The sequence below is a fragment of the Octopus sinensis genome, linkage group LG1 (assembly GCF_006345805.1).
Source record: "Octopus sinensis linkage group LG1, ASM634580v1, whole genome shotgun sequence".
NCBI classification, from domain to species: domain Eukaryota; kingdom Metazoa; phylum Mollusca; class Cephalopoda; order Octopoda; family Octopodidae; genus Octopus; species Octopus sinensis.
This window is the reverse complement of record NC_042997.1, coordinates 22,445,789-22,463,887: the sequence shown is the minus strand read 5'-3', so window position 1 is coordinate 22,463,887 and position 18,099 is coordinate 22,445,789. Positions and strand designations below refer to the sequence as shown.

Genomic DNA, 18,099 nt, shown 5'->3' with positions numbered 1-18,099 from the left:
TTGACTCAGAAACAATTCTCAACCTACCATATTCGCCGGACATTGCGCCGTCTGATTATCATTTATTCCGCAGTCTTCAAAATCATTTGGACAGAAAAAAATATGAATTTTGTAGACGAGGTCAGAACAGTACTGGAGGAATATTTTTCGTCATGGACAAGTGAATTTTGAAAGAGGGTCCTTGCAAGTTTACCAAATAGATGGAAGAGCATTATAGAAAATGAAGGAGAGTATATTTTAGATTTAAAAAAAGGACTTTGTTTATCTTAAATTTGCAAAATAAAAGTAGTATAAAAAATCCGCATTATAATTTGGTGCTTGCAGTTCGGCTTGTACCCGCGACTTGCGTGGCCACTTGTAATATACGAAGTAGCATTGTCACGAGTTGAAAGGATTGAACAAAAATGTAATGTGTGCATTAGAAAGTGGCTAGGCCTACATCGTATGTTGAACAGCTCAGCTCTTTATCGTAAAAGAGGTTCGTTGCAGCTACCAATAGCATCAATAGTCGAAATATATAAGCTGGGGAAGATACGGACAGTCATGATGCTGAGAGAATCGAAGGATATGGAAATCAGGCGTAACCCACCAGAGGTGAAAACAGCCAGGAAGTGGAAAGCAGAAGCAGAAACTGACAACATCTTGTCTTCTCCTATACACAGAGATATGGTGGGAGCAACGCAGAACCATCGGAAAGGACTTGGTTTTAGCGCAGATCAGTTCAGACCGTTTGCAAGCATGATGCGGAGTGAACGCAGATCTGTTGTTAGCAACAGCATCAAAAACAAGAGAAGCAGAGAGAAGAGAGCTTCATTTGATCCGATGTGTTCATCAAGGTCAGATGACGAGATGGGAAGAACATGTTGTTGAGAGGAAGATAAGTTGGGATGAGATGTGGAAGTGGACGACATCTCGGCTGAGTTTCCTGATTCGTTCATCTTATGATGTTTTGCCATCACCTACGAATCTAGTAAGATGGAACGTCTTAGAGAATGACATCTGCAAATGTGGAAAGGTCGGTACACTAAAACATATTCTTTCTAACTGTTCTTTAGCATTGAACAGGTATACATGGAGGCACAACTTGGTCCTTAAGGTTATCTTCAATCCTATAAAGAATCAAATTCATCTCAACAACACTGAGGAAAAACCGTTAAAAGTACCATCAAGAGATTTCATTACCTTCGTGCGACCAGGCCAGCGGATCCGTTTCAAGAAGAAGATCAAGAAACTTCTTGAGAAAAATGAAAAGTGGAACGGCTATTGGGAGGTAACTGCAGATTTACCTGGGTGCCAGGTTTTCTTTCCCATCCCAGTTTCGAAAAAACCAGATATTTTGATGTGGTGTAAAAGAAAGAAAGTTGTAAATATAGTCGAGCTAACGGTTCCTCATGAAGATAATATGGACGCCGCTCGGGCTCGAAAATTGAACCGTTATGAAAATCTCCTCGAGGAATGTGAAGACGCAGGCTGGAAAGCGGAACATTTTCCTATCGAAGTCGGATGTAGAGGGTTTGTTGGACACAGCGTGATACGACTGTTGTTATCGATAGGCTTAACTCATCGTAAAGTCAATACCACCATGACTGATATCCAATCTACAGTGGAGAAGGCTAGCCACCGGATTTGGTTAAAAAGAGACGATGAGCGATGGCTAGAAGTATATTGAGTTCTTCATAACCAGCTGATCTAGCAAGCGGGGCCTCATATCAGTGAGGGGGGCCGGTGCGCATTGATGCCGTCGAGAGGTAGGCCCCGAAACGGCGCGCATTCTCTCCTGATGACCCCTTACACTTGCTAGCTTCCGGTATACGGAGCTTTTAACTGGTAGCACTTGCATGTGCAAGTTGTTTGCAAGACATTTATGGGATGACCCAATATATACATACATATATACATATAAAAATTACGATTGCATAACGAAATACCACGTACCTACATTTCATTAGCATTCTTCTAAGGAACATAGCTGTCAAGTATGCCTACACGTGCGCACACTCTAACATATACATATACACGCACACATACATGAAGATGCGAAGGCACACAGAGACTCATAGCTGCTAGGAGTTGCTTCGTCCTCCCACCTACCCACTTTCTTTTTTTCTTTCTTTCTTTCTTTATTTCTCTCTCTCTCACTTTCTTTCTTTCTTTCTTTCTTCCTTTCTTTTATCTATCTTTCGCTCTATATGTTGTATGTATGCGTGTGTTTGTAAATATAAACATAAATAAATGTTTGATTGCTACTTGCTTTTATTTGATGGGGCTAAGATTATCTCAGGCTAGTGGTCCTAAAGCGTCATCATGCGTAGAGTCGACCAGGTCGACCAGTGCTTCCATTCGTCGACGGTCCTGTGCCAGCCCTTTGCACCCTCCAAGGTGACGTTGAGTCCCCCGAGGTATTCCTTAATCACGTCCAGCAATCTGGTGAAGTGCCTGCCACGGGGCCTCTTCCAGCCAGCAGTTGCTGCATCAAATGAGAGTAAGGCCCTGGTAGGTCGAACTGGATGGATGCAGACGGCATGTCCGTACCAGCGCATTTAGTGGATAGCTATGAGGCGGGAGGCTTGAAGCTGATGCTTGTACACGCGCAGTTCTTGGTTGGAAACATGAGGGTATCCTCTGATATTCTCAATGGTTCTCAGGCTTTGCTGACGAAGCTGTCGATCCTCTTTGCCAGGGTCTTCGTGAGGGCCACGTTTCTGCTCCATAGAAAAGAACGGGGAGGACCGACGTATTCTAGATGCAAAGCTTCGTCTTCCGGAAGGTAGAATACTGGCGCCAAATGTACTTCCATAGGGAGTACATGACCCGTCTGTAGCTCACCTCCGGGGTTGTTGGTGACCGTGGAGCTCAGGTAGATGATGGGACTGACAAACTCCACGACGTCGGGGTCAATATGGAGAGGAGGAGGGTCCGGGCCATCACCGACAGGTTTCAGCTTGGTCTTAACCCAACCCACCTGAAAAAAAAAATGTACTGGGGGTCGATTCATTAAACTAAAAAATTCTTTTACGCAGATAAAAAGAAAAAGGCGTATGTATATAAATGTTTGTTGTTATTTAACGTTAAACTCGATGAATTAGCGCAGGAGTGGCTGTTTGGTAAGTAGCTTGCTAACCAACCACATGGTTCCGGGTTCAGTCCCACTGCGTGGCATCTTGGGCAAGTGTCTTCTGCTATAGCCCCGGGCCGACCAATGCCTTGTGAGTGGATTTGGTAGACGGAAACTGAAAGAAGCCTGTCGTATATATGTATATATATATAAGTGTGTGTGAATATGTTTGTGTGTCTGTGTTTGTTCCCCTAGCATTGCTTGACAACCGATGCTGGTGTGTTTACGTCCCCGTCACTTAGCGGTTCGGCAAAAGAGACCGATAGAATAAGTAGTGGGCTTACAAGGAATAAGTCACGGGGTCGATTTGCTCGGCTGAAGGCGGTGCTCCAGCGTGGCCGCAGTCAGATGACTGAAACAAGTAAAAAGAGAGTAAAGAGAATTGCTCAATACATTTTTATCGAGTAAAGGATTTTGTCAACTCGCCGCCTTAGTAAACGGTTATATTGAAGTTTACTTTTATAAATTTTATCACACACGCACGCACACACACACACACACACACACACACACACACACACACACACACACACACACACACATTAATGTTGTTTTCACGTCAAATTTTGATAAAAACATTTTAACATATCAACACACACATGTATGTACGTACGTTTATGAATGTATTTATGTATGTATGTATGTATGTATGTATGTATGTATGTATGTATGTATGCGTGTATATAAATTTGTACATACCTGTGTATGTACACAGGTATGTACACTTTTGTACACACATGTATGTATGTACGTACATTTATGTATGTATGTATGTATGTATGTATGTATGTATGTATGCATGTATGTATGTATGTATGTATGTATGCATGCGTGTATGTATGTATGTTTGTGTGTATGTAATTTTGTACTTACCTGTGTGTTTTCATGATAAAGCAGTCCACATAATCCATACTTTAGTAATTACGTCGGTAGAGAATTGTTTGCTAGTGCCAAGAAAGGTAGACTATCGTATCCGTAACTTCGAATCGTTATACAAAAGTTGTTTATATTTAGTTCATGCTTAAAATTTCCACTCTAAACTCGTTCCCCTCAAGTCTCGTTCTCGTTTGTTCTTCTTCAATTGCTGCTTCTTTTTTTTTACTAGATGCTTACTTACATATATACATAAATACACAGGAGTGGCTGTGTGGTAAGTAGCTTGCTAACCAACCTCATGGTTCCGGGTTCAGTCCCACTGCGTGGTATATTGGGCAAGTGTCTTCTGCTATAGCCCCGGGCCGACCAATGCCTTGTGAGTGGATTTGGTAGACGGAAACTGAAAGAAGCCTGTCATATATATATATAATATATATATATATATATATATATATAATATATATATATGTATGTGTGTGTTTGTGTGTCTGTGTTTGTCCCCCTAGCATTGCTTGACAACCGATGCTGGTGTGTTTACGTCCCCGTCACTTAGCGGTTCGGCAAAAAGAGATCGATAGAATAAGTACTGGGCTTACAAAGAATAAGTCCTGGGGTCGATTTGCTCGACTAAAGGCGGTGCTCCAGCATGGCCGCAGTCAAATGACTGAAACAAGTAAAAGAGTAAAAGAGTAAGAGTACACCCATGCCTGCATACATACAATGCGCGCACCCATGGGTGAGCGCAGCCGTAGGCGAGACGCACGAATACACACACTCACATGCACACACGCACGCGCGCACGTACACATGCAGCGCGCACGCCGATGGGTGAGCGCACATGCACACGCATACATACGCGCGCGCAGACACACATATACACACATACATATGCACACACACATACACACACACTCCTCTCTCTCTCTCTCTCTCTCTCTCTCTCTCTCTCTCTCTCTCTTCTTTCTGTCTCCTATTAACAGATTTACTCGGTGTAATCTGTTTAATTTTTTTTTATTTGTTTCAGTCATTTGACTGTGGCCATGCTGGAGCACCGCCTTTAGTCGAGCAAATCGACCCCAGGACTTATTCTTTTGTAAGCCCAGTACTTATTCTATCGGTCTCTTTTGCCGAACCGCTAAGTGACGGGGACGTAAACACACCAGCATCAGTTGTCAAGCGATGTTGGGGGGACAAACACACATACACAAACATATACACACACATACATATATATATATATACATATATACGACGGGCTTCTTTCAGTTTCCGTCTACCAAATCCACTCACAAGGCTTTGGTCTGCCCGAGGCTATAGCAGAAGACACTTGCCCAAGGTGCCACGCAGTGGGACTGAACCCGGAACCATGTGGTTCATAAGCAAGCTACTTACCACACAGCCACTCCTACGCCTATAAGTGTAGAAAATATTTTTGTTAACCTTAATGTCTGCAATTATACTAAGTTATGTTCTTCTTTTACATGTAAATCTGTCTGTTTGTCTATCTGTCTATCTGCCGGCCCGTCCGTCCGTCTGTCTGTCTGTCTGTCTGTCTGTCTGTCACATACACACTTGTATATGCCTGTGTACGTGTATGTATGCCTAAATATATTAGCTTAAACTCCACTTTCCGGATATATACATAATCATGCACGCGCACACACACACATACGTTTTTATGTGAAGTTTTATATATAGAAACACGTGGAGGCGCAATGGCAGCGGACTCGCGGTCGTAGGATCGCGGTTTCGATTCCAAGACCGGGCGTTGTGAGTGTTTATTGAGCGAAAACACCTAAAGCTCCACGAGGTTCCGGCGGGGATGGTGGTGATCCCTGCTGTACTCTTTCACCACAACTTTCTCTCACTCTTACTTCCTGTTTCTGATGTACCTGTATTTCAAAGGGCCGGCCTTGTCACTCTCTGTGTCACGCTGAATATCCCCGAGAACTGCGTTAAGAGTACACGTGTCTGTGGAGTGCTCAGCCACTTGCACGTTAATTTCACGAGCAGGCTGTTCCGTTGATCGGATCAACCGGAACCCTTGTCGTCGTAACCGACGGAGTGCTTCCACACTATATATAGAAACACTTTAAAATTATACTGATTGCATTGACTTCAAAGTTTTGTCATTGCTATGTATGTATGTATGTATGTATGTATGTATGTATGTATGTATGTATGTATGTATGTATGTATGTATGTATGTAAGTATGTATGCATGCATGCATGCATGCATGCATGTATGTATGTATGTATCCATCCATCCATCCATTTCAATGTATATACATTGAAATTGATAGCGTAAATCGTGGTTATCTAAAATATTAAGCCTTTCCTGATTTAATTAGTTGAATACTGTGCATAAAAATATGATTTTTATTTTAAAAAATCGAAATAATTTACTTTTCATATTTTGTCAATATATATGTATTAAGTCTGGGTAGGCACTTGTCTTTCTCAAGCAGACAGTACGTACATACATATATACATACATACATACATACATACATACATACATACATACATATATACATGCATGCAATCATGCATACATACATACATACATACATACATACATACATACATACATACATACATGTTTATACCTGTAATTATTGGGGTCCTGGGATATGTGTACACTGCCTAAGTACCAATCTTGAGAAATTAGGCTTCTCAAAACCAGAAAGGAGAAAGCTAATTCGAAGACTACAGATCCAATCCATTACTAGAACTGAAAAAAATTGTAAAACTTTCCGGAAGTTTTGCATTTAAATACATATGAGCATGTCTAGATATGGAACCATATGCATCAGAATACATAGATAAAGCAAAACATACAAATCCGCACATCTACACACATACGGAAATTAGCTGCCCGGCGAATGTTAACATAAAGCTGAAGATCAGTGGAAAAGAGAACACCTATGCTGAACAATTGAGAAATCTGTACTTACTCTATCCAGATTACAAGCTCAGGTTTATACCTGTAATTATTGGGGTCCTGGGATATGTAACACACTGTCTAAATACCAGTCTTGAGAAATTGGGCTTCTCAGGATCAGAAAGTAGAAAACTAATTCGAAGACTACAGATCCAATCTATTACTGGAACTGTAAAAATCTAAAACTTTCCAGAAGTTTATATGCAACTATATGCATGAGAATACATGCATAAAACATACAAATCTGCACATACATAAAAATCTGCACATACATACATACATACATACATACATACATACATACATACATACAGGCTTACATACATAGTACATACATACAAATAAAATAACATAACCTAAACATAAAAATATTTAATAACCGCCATTAATAAAAAAAAACATATACTCTACCCAATGTATAACACAAACCAAGAGCAGCTAAACCAAAAAAAAAAAAAGAATATAAACAAATATGAACTCTTCAGTACAAGCATTCCAGTCGAAATTTAAAAAAAGCACAACACACGCATCCATTAAAATGAACAAAGAACCTTACAAAAACTCGACCTAATGACGACTGCAACCTTTTTAAGACCAAGCCTATGAATGACAAACTCATCACTTCGAGGATGACCAAATGGACGGACCCAGATGAGTTGCACCAACAATAATGCAAGGTTGCGTTTGCAACAATGAGTAGACACTGCAGCGGAAATATGTGTAGATCATTATATGCTGTATATATTTTATTTATGCGCCCTTTTCAAGCCTAGCCAGGCTCATGGACCCGGTTTCTATGGCGTATGTGTTCCCCACCAGCTGGACGAGACGCCAGTCCATCGCAGCGTTACTCAAGAAACAGGAAGAAAGAGCGAGAGAAAGTTGGGGCGAAAGAGTACAACAGGGGTCGCCACCATCCCTTGCTGGAGCTTTTAGGTGTTTTCGCTCAATAAACACACACAACGCCCGGTCTGGAAATCGAAACCGCGATCCTCCGACCGCGAGTCCGCTGCCCTAACCATTGAGCCATTGCACCTCCACTAACACTCTTCTACTAAAAGTATAATGGATATGAACCCTACAAAAAATGTTGGGTAATTATTCAGTTTAATGTAAAACTATTTCTGTATGTGCACGTGTAACACATACATACACAACACACACACTCGTATGTATATATATATATCTTTATATATATATATATAAATGTATGTGTTTTATGTATATGTGTGTGTTTGTAACGATTTCAAAAGTAGTACATCTCTAGGACATGTTTAAATATCATATACTAATGACCACATCGTACTGATTTACTTCAGCGTTGATAAAGCAATAAGCAACAATGCTTTGACAATGCGATAACGAAAAAAACAAGAATGCAAACAAAACCCACTTCTTCGTTGATATTAAGTGGCAAATTGGGCTGTTATGTTTGTTGACAATTGGACTGTTCTTAGAATCCAAAGCATTTCAGTGGTTCACACATACACTTTTAACAAATTATTAGGTTACATCGAATACATTCAAATAGATTTTATGAATATTATAGAGCGCAAGAGAATTGGCTGAAAAATAGAAAGATGAACTTTCAGTTTCGAGATCAAATCTTACTGAGGATTGACCAGGGTCAAAAAGGCCATAGCGATGTCGAGCTGGTTAACTATATTGCCTTCACTTACAAAATACTTGAAAGCAAAGGTTTTAGCCATAAAATTCCAATGTGATAATTCTTCGAGGTTTTTGTTACAGACTAACTAAAACGAGTAAATAAGTGGATGTCAGCAATTTAGTACGGTGGAAGCCGAATATGTGATGAAAAAATAAAAACAATATCAGCAAATGATTAATATAATTTTTTATTTGTTTTTGGCAAGTAAACATAATACTGACTTCTTTAGGTACCATTACCGAAGTATGGACTCATAATTTGCCAATATGTCAACGTAATATATTCTATTGTTATAATTCCTTAGTGTTTCAAGTCTTACAGACGTTTATTGTTAAATGGTTTTATCTAAACAAACGTATGTATACAGGTGTCTATGAATGTAAATATCATATTTTAAAATGCTGAGAATAGAACTCACCAACAAAACTTTGCTGCAAATGTTTATTTATTTATTTTTTTGCTGTTGAGAATAAAGGTGCAGCAAACGGTGAGAGCTCCAGTCACCAGAGTAACTAAAATCTCGATTTTCTTTCGAATTCTTTCTTAAGTATATCGACAAATTCCTCAATTCTATAATGGTGCATTCTCTTTGAAAATTATATATATTTAATTTTAAATATCCTAAATTACATTTGGCAAGCCATTTCCATCAATATAAGATTTCTATTGGCAAATATACAGTAATATCACTAAAGTTGTCAAACCTTCTCTCCCAATTGTGTTCAAATTGTTATCAAATCTCAACATTTTCAGAATAAATCAAGCAGTCATAAACCAACAGTTCGAATCAATTTTCACATTTAAGATTGCTCTCCATAACTCGAAAATCGAAACATACGAGGTGGTATGCAAATTGTCCTGGCACTGCCGGTTTCAGTTAAGTGAAGAATAACAACCCAATATATAATTAGTTTCATTTTAAATAATTAAACAAAAATTCAATTTTATATTTTAGTACATAACTCTCGATGGTTATTCACTGACGACAAGCGCCCTGCTTCAATTGGGAAAAGGTGAACACCTTCTCAAGGTTAGTGAGTATTTTGTGTCTCTTTTAAAGCTATTTTATGTTCAAAGCAGAATTATTTTTGGTATCACAAAATTCATTTATCATTTCAGTCGATCAAGTATCAAATATTTTATAGAAATATTTTGAATAAATGAATCATTTTAGCTCTAGCGTATCTAGAGTGTGTGCCGCCTGGACGCCACAAAAAATACATATTGTCTTCAGCAGACCCAAAACTGGTTCCCTTTTAAAAGTGCCACCCGGGACGGACCGCCCCTACCGCTTGTACATTTTAGCTTCAATTACAAGCGTAAAGCTAAGAGAGGGAAAAATGTATTCCTAATCCTGTATAGTACTTTATTTCGCTAACCGTATGAAGTAATGTTTCATTCTCACCTTATTTCTATGTATTACCCTTCAACTCATTTATTTTATCTTCTCCATGGTCTAGACCTCTTAAAAGGCTGTTCTCTATTCCATGTCAGTCTCTACTGCACCAAATATATTAACTCCTAATATAGATTCTAACTTCCAGTGCCGTGTCTGCACTTTTCTTTCTCTTTTGTCTTAACTAGAGAGTATGGAAACTGCTCGACTTTTCTAAAATTCTTTGAAGAGTCTAGAGACCTCAATTTTCCCAAACAATAAATAGTTATTTAATCATAAAAAATCAACATCCAGCCCACATTTCCGATTTGAGAAAGCAGGCTCTATGATCTGCTAAGTAAATGATCATATCTGCTGTTGAACGACAGCTTAAAATAGCCTATATTTTTTCCAACAAATACATTTTGCTTTCGAGAGGAGACTACACTTCTTCCCAACATTGTTCACTGGAGATTTTCAGATCAGTACTGATTACTTTACTAAAATTTATATTGGTGTGGTAACAAGAGACGTGATGTACATATCCATAGTATATATTTGATATCAAGTGGTCACGAAAATTGAGCGCATTTGCCAAATTTGAAGTGTGACGCTAAGGACAAACTACAAACCAACCACTCTTCGATAGATACGCTGGCACTCAGCTAAGTCCACCATCTCCAACTAATCTAAACAAGAAACGTAACATTTTACAATTTGAAAATATGTGAACGAATATTCGGTATTATGATTTTGATTTTAGAAACCAGCATTGCTCGTTTCATTTTATCAAATTGAATGAATGTACCAAATAGACAAATGTTTAGGTTGTTCGCAATAGAAAAAAAGAAAAACAAAACAAAAATCTCTTAAATTTTCCAGGTGAGTTATGACCCTATTTAATTTGAAAAAATAAAAAATAAATTTTGTCAAGCAACCATTTTGAATATCTGAATTAAGTACCAGTTTCATAATTTTACTTCTGTTCAGATTTCAGATGATGCCTTGGAAAGAGTAAGGAAATCACGTGATCTACTGAATGACATTGTTGCCAAGAATCAAGGTAACTGATATGACATTTAGATTAGCTATGAATTTTTCGATGGTGTAGCCCTGTTGATGTTGCAACCCCAATTTATGAGAAATAAAAAGACAACAACAAAAACATTTGCTTTTATCATTTTAAAACGAATTTTGAGTTGAAAAGAAGGGACATTTTGCTTTTGATACTCTTCTGACAGAGTTGATAGATATCACAGTTCTGAAATAAAACATATTAAGTAACCTATGCACTTCTAATTTTTTTGTCTTTGAACATTTATTATTATTATTATTATTATTATTATTATTATTATTATTATTATTATTATCATTATTATTATTATTATTATTATCATTATTATTATTATTATTATTATTATTGTTATTATTATTATTATTATTATTATTATTATTATTATTATTATTATTATTGAGTGAGAGAGCAGTTCATGCCATCAAAGTGACACTGGGGTAAAATATACGATGCCCAATATACCCATCATGATTACCCGTCTGATAAGGGTACACCAGGCACATGCATCACAACCATATGTGCGCGACATGGTGATCTCATATCAAGATAAACAGCACATGACCTTGCAGGTGGAGCCCAGTTAGAAATTTCTTCAGGTTGAGTAGCCCATCCTGCTCAAAAGGTCCCTGAATAAGGATTGTTTAAGGATGTTGAATGAAACACCCATGTTTCCAGAGGTGAATTATTCAAACCCCAAAGAATCCCTCTCAACACATGGCTATGATGCTCCCCCACTACTTCTGCTCGTGATCAGAGATGCACATATCGTCAGCCACTAAGGGACATGCTCAACTGATTAAGGTCAAACAACTGACAAGCAAATCTGTGGTATTGAGCAGAATATTTGCTGTAGCCCATCTTTTATACCAAGACAAAACAATGTACATGATTTATTATAATAATAATAATAATATAATAATAATAATAATAATAATAATAATAATAATAATAATAATAAAAATAATAATAATAATAATAATTATATACATACATCAGATTAGACTGTTGGAAAAGAAAAATCCTAACGTCGGGCTGCATCAAGTAACCTTAGAGGCCAATAACCCGCCTAAGTATCCTAGCTGTCCCTAATAACACTGTTTTCTGGAGCTGTACTAATTTGGGTTTCATGCCTATTTCCTCTATCCATCTGTCCAAATCATTAGGGATAGTTCCCAATGCACCTATAACTACTGGGATACATTTTACTCGCACTTTCCATAGTCTCTGTTTGATTCTGGTACTTTGCTATCTTTTCTATACCTCTCATACTCTCTTTACTCTTACTCTTTTACTCTTTTACTTGTTTCAGTAATTTGACTGCGGCCATGCTGGAGCACCGCCTTTAGTCGAGCAAATCGACCCCGGGACTTATTCTTTGTAAACCCAGTACTTACTCTATCGGTCTCTTTTGCCGAACCGCTAAGTGACGGGGACGTAAACACACCAGTATCGGTTGTCAAGCAATGCTAGGGGAACAAACACAGACCCACAAACATATACACACACACATATATATATATATATATATATATATATATATATATATACATATATACGACAGGCTTCTTTCAGTTTCCGTCTACCAAATCCACTCACAAGGCATTGGTCGGCCCGGGGCTATAGCAGAAGACACTTGCCCAAGATGCCACGCAGTGGGACTGAACCCGGAACGATGTGGTTGGTTAGCAAGCTACTTACCACACAGCCACTCCAATTGACATTTTCATCATTTGGGACTGTAAAGTCAATTATCTGGCATTTTCTATTCTTTTTATCTCCTACTAAACCAGACCTAGCTTCTATTACTCTGTCAGTCTGAATTTTAAAGTCCCATAACATTTTGTATTTCTTACTTTCTCGCACTTTACTAGGTTAATGTTCATACCATTTATCAGTATGTTCAAATCCTAGCTTTCTACACAACTCCCAGTGGATTACTCTCCCTAGGTTGTCATGTCTTATCTTGTATTTTTTTCTGTGCCAGCATGCTACATTCACTTACTATATGAATAATGTTTTCCCCTTTAGATTTGCATAACCTACATTGGCTATCTATTTGATTTTGTCAACCTTCGCTTTTATCTAATTAGTCCTTTAATGTTTGATCTCGTGCTGCTACTAACAACCTCTCTGTCTCCCTTTTCAGCTTTCCTTTCTGCAACCATGTCTCACTATTACTATTTGCTGCAACTATCTTTGGGAATCTACCATGCAACTAAATCTCCTGCCAGTCAGATAGTTTCTGTTCTTTTTCCTGGTTTTTAATTTCTTTGTGGGTTTTGGATTCCTTATGGCTTGCTGTGACTCTAGCAGTTTTTAATAGATTTTCTTCACTATTACCTACGTAGGAGTTTTTATCTACTGATAGAATCCGGCAGAGCACTAACTATAGAAATGAAAAATCGAAAATTGAGAAGGAGTACATCAGAAGGGTGAGGAAGCTAATGAAGTCAAAGCTAAATGGTCCGTATCTAGTGAAAGCTGTAAATACTCTATTCTGATATCACCTCTCTGATATTACCTCTCTTTTGCCTTCCTTTCTAGGAAAGTATAATCCTGCTACTCCTGATCTTGGGTGGAGTCTGCCATTCATATTGAATTCCTTTCTAGTGCTTTTGTCTAGCTTTGTTAATTCAGTTTTTGCCTAATCTACAAAAGCTGCTGAGTATCTAAGTAAAGATATTGCCCAAGTATTTACAGCCTTGACTAGATTCGGATCATTTAGCTTTGACTTCATTAGCTTCCTCGCCCTTCTGATGTACTCCTTCTTAATTTTCGTTTTCATTTCTATAGTTAATATTCTGCCAGATTTTAATACTCCTAGATACTTATAACTCTCTCTTCCTTTCAATGATTTTAATGTCTGGCCATCTGGTAATTTGATGCCTTCGCTGTTGACTACATGTCCCCTATTCATGATTAATATTACACACTTATCTATGCCAAATCCATGCCTGTATTTTTGATGAAAAGTCTTACAGTCTGTATTAAGGAATCTTTCTCATTTTTATTCTTACTAAAAAGCTTCAGATCATCTGTAGAGCAAATGGTTAATTTTTCCTTTACTATTTCTGATACTGAGCCTTTGCCTTCCATAATACTAAATTGAGGCGGATCAAACATAAGACAAACAGTGAAGGGGTCAACGGGTCCCTCTGGAAAATTCCTTTCTTGAGATTAACATTCCCTAAGGCTGTGTCACCTGAGTAAAGATCTATTCTCCATTTCTTCATGCTAAAGCTAATTAATTCTCTTATGTTGTCTACTATACAGAATGTACTCAAACATTCACTTATCCATGAGTGTGGGATCATGTCATAGGTTTTCCTATAATCTAGCCATGCTATCGTTAGATTTTTCTTTCTAGCTTTTACTTAATTTAAAACTACTTTGTCTATGTATAATAGATCATGTATTCCTCTAGCCTTCTTCCTGCAACCTTTCTGTTCTTCTGGCAGTAAATTCTGGTTGTCAAGGTGCACGTAAATGCTTTCTGAATGCATTCCAATTAACAGTTTCCACATTAATGGTAAGCAAGTGATTGGTCTGTAGTTGCTAGTTATGTTACCTTTGCTCTTATCTTTTATAAGGAGAATCATTCTCACTCTAGTCATCCTACTAAATTTCTTTAGCCAGTTCCCTTGAACTAAATCTGGTCCTGAGCCCTTCCAATTCGGCATTTTCCCCTAACACTTTACTCATTAATGCACTAGTTAGTCTTAGATTTTGCTGCTTCTCAGTCACTACTTTTCCCTCACTTTCTTTAACTATAATAGATCTTCATTATGATTGACTGGCTTATCCCAAATATTACTCCAGAACTTTCTAGTTTTTTCTGCATTAGGTTTCTCATGTTTACTACTTCGTTCTCCACTATTTATTTGGTCATAAAATCTCCTCTGGTCTGTCTCAGATAATCTATTCTGTTGATACCGATCTATTCGTTTCCGATATCTGGAGGGCTTGCCTGCTACTGTGCTATGATACGCTGTTTCAACTCTTTATTACTATCTCAAATCGTTTCCCTTTGACTAAGTATCTTTTCTCAAGGGAAGATTTGCATCTTGTGTTTTCTAACGTGTTCGGTTTCCAGGCTTCTATTCTACTCAGATCTTGTCTTAAATGAAGGTAAATATATTCTATAGTTATTTATATTTGTTCTTAAAATATGGTATATACAACTGCAGATCGTCAAATGTACTTCTAAATTAAATCAAATTTTAAAAATTAGTTTGTACATTAGTTTATTAGTTTGTACATTAAACAAGAAACTAGTTTTGTATTGGCCGCAGTCATTAATAAAATAGACTTCATCTATTTTGTCCGCCTTACATCATTTTCGTACCAAGAAGAAACGTCCGTTTACTTTTATTTTATTTTTATTAAAAGAAAACAACGGCCATTCAACACGCATGGAATTGGCTTTAACTGTTCTTTCTCCTTCTCTTTATATATATATATATATATATATATATATATATATTATATATATATATATATATGTATATATATATATGTGTATATATATATATATGTATATATATATATATATATATATATATATTATATATATATATATATATATATATATATAGTATATATATATATATATAATTTGCCGCTATCGGTCCAACGACAGATTAGAAAGCGTATTTGAATGTGAATGAAGAAGTTTGTTTCTTCTATCTATTTATCTATCTATCTATCTATCTATCTATCTATCTATCTATCTATCTATCTATCTATCTATTTATCTATCTATCTATCTATCTATCTGTGTGTGTGTGTGTAAACATACATGCACACAAAAATCAACAGTGACTAATATACAAATGAAGTTACTCTTTGTGTAAATTAGTACTCCATTTCGTTCTTGTTTATTTATCTTAATAGTTGCGTATGGCGTCACAACAGGATTTGGCAACTTTGCCCGGACCATTATTCCTCCAAATCAACTTGCGTAAGTATATGTTTTATGTTTCAGTTTTATTTTCTTGCTTTTGATATTTATCTTCAGGTCAGCCTTGTTCAAAACCATTCCAGCTAACACAGTCCATATTTAGGAGAATCTAGGACTACATTATCCAATGCATCCTTCCATGGAAGACGGTGAGATTCATTTGGAGAAGATTTTGCCACTATTTCTTACAGGTCGACCGAGCACATAGAGGGTCTTTCGTTTGCTAGCAGCCTTTGTTTATTATTATTATGATGTTAGGTATAATGAATATGTGGGGGCGCATGACCTAGTGGTTAGAGTGCTGCACTCACGATCTAGAGATTGTGGCTTCAATTCCTAGACCGGATGGTGCGTTGTGTTGTTGAGCATTCGCATCATACCCAAAGGCGCTTGCAGCTTTCCCTACGGAACGAAGACTGCATTTCTAGGTTGTTCATGTATGTATGCGTACATGTGTGCATGCATGTATGTATGTGTCTATATATGCATGCATGTATGTATGTATGTAAGCATGTATGCATGCATGTACGTATGTATGTATATATTTTTTCTGTTTCGTCAATGGGAAAAGGGCAGCGTTCACGGCCATTTTTCAGGAGTATAAGATGGGTAGGAGTTATCCTCAGATAAGACCTAGTCTGGATGCTTGTAGAAAAGCGAACTTCAGGAAAGGCATACAAAGGCCCGGTAGTGGTGTTAAACACGGCAACAGATTAAAGTTACTATCCGTGATATATATATATATATATATATATATATATATATATATATATATATATATACCCTTCACTCTCAAGTAATCATCCGGATCAGGTCTCTAGTTTGAAGATCCTTTCCTCCCTTACTCTTACCATTCTCATAGACTAAAAATTTGAACAATTGCGCTACCCTCCTCCGTAAATATGCGTTGAAAATAAATTTAGTTGTCCATTCATCCATCCATCAAAATCTATCTCATTATATATTATAACTTTAAAAATGCATTCAAGACGCTGAGTGAAAAATTCCGTTATTGAAAAAATATTTTCGAATGACCCAGTATTAATCACAAGTTTGCTTCTAATCTACAAGCTGAATTACAAGAGGATGAAGAAAAAAGATCTTAATAAAATGTGCTCTTCTCGTGGAGATGTTAAGTTGTGGTCTTAGAGATGGAAAGAAAGGAAAGATTTTAATCAGAATGCATCGTGACATGTTAATATCAAGAAATAATACAACAATAAAATTTACACAGTCGACGTTAGCATTCTCTACAATGCTGCATTTAAAGCTGCATAATGGGGGAAAAACATCAAGAAGAGATCCAATAGTTGGATGCTGACGCTAGTACAAGACTACTTCGAGTTAAACAATATAAAGACTGATGAGTAAGTAGAAGGAAAGGAGCGAGTCTGAGATGTGCTGAAAAACTTTCGGTAAATAATGGTGTACAGTGTGATGAAAGAAAGTATGCAGAAACGTTACGGCTTGATTACAGAAAGATATTAGAATCTATTCCAGACTAAAGCTTGCTTTAGTTGATACCATTAAAAAGCTCGCAAAGATGAGGCCAACACTCTTTAACATGCAACTGAAATCGAAACGATTTTCTCCGATTTTATAAATCAAAAGAAATATTCCAAGGAAACCTATCAGTAAGTACTTCTGTGTATTTTGTCTTTAAACTCACTATTATTACTTTAACAAAAAACTCAAGTCACTGGTTATGTAGGGTTTAAAAGAATAATAGACACTAGGGCATCCCTTAACTTTGTGGAGATTTAAAAATTTAACTTGAAACATTTACAATGCTGAGAAACACCTAGATTTTCTGCTGATATAGAGATGGAGTTTGGCCAAAAACTATTTATATTTGACAGTGGAACACTGTAAAACCACTTCCTAAATCGCAAAACTTTGCAAAATGGTTTGTTTATTCCCTCTGGTCTGCATAATGAGTACTACAAATATCTAAAAATACATAATAATATTAAGTTGCTGTGAACAAATAGTAACCAAAGAATATTCTACAAAAATACTGTCAGAGCTTTTCTCTCACAAAGGAACAATATGCCACAAAGCATTTGCAGTACATGTACTGATTCT

General features: G+C 37.1%; 1 protein-coding gene across 1 annotated transcript in view; it reads left to right on the top strand.

The window, feature by feature from the left end:
• The window catches only part of LOC115210530 (histidine ammonia-lyase-like), a 57,920-nt gene that overhangs the window by 5,461 nt on the left and 34,360 nt on the right, over positions 1–18,099 (top strand). The window contains exons 4-6 of the mRNA XM_029779136.2: positions 9,560–9,634; positions 10,970–11,042; positions 15,948–16,014. Of these exons, the coding sequence (XP_029634996.1) occupies positions 9,560–9,634; positions 10,970–11,042; positions 15,948–16,014 (215 nt within the window). The remainder of the gene's footprint in view (positions 1–9,559; positions 9,635–10,969; positions 11,043–15,947; positions 16,015–18,099) is intronic.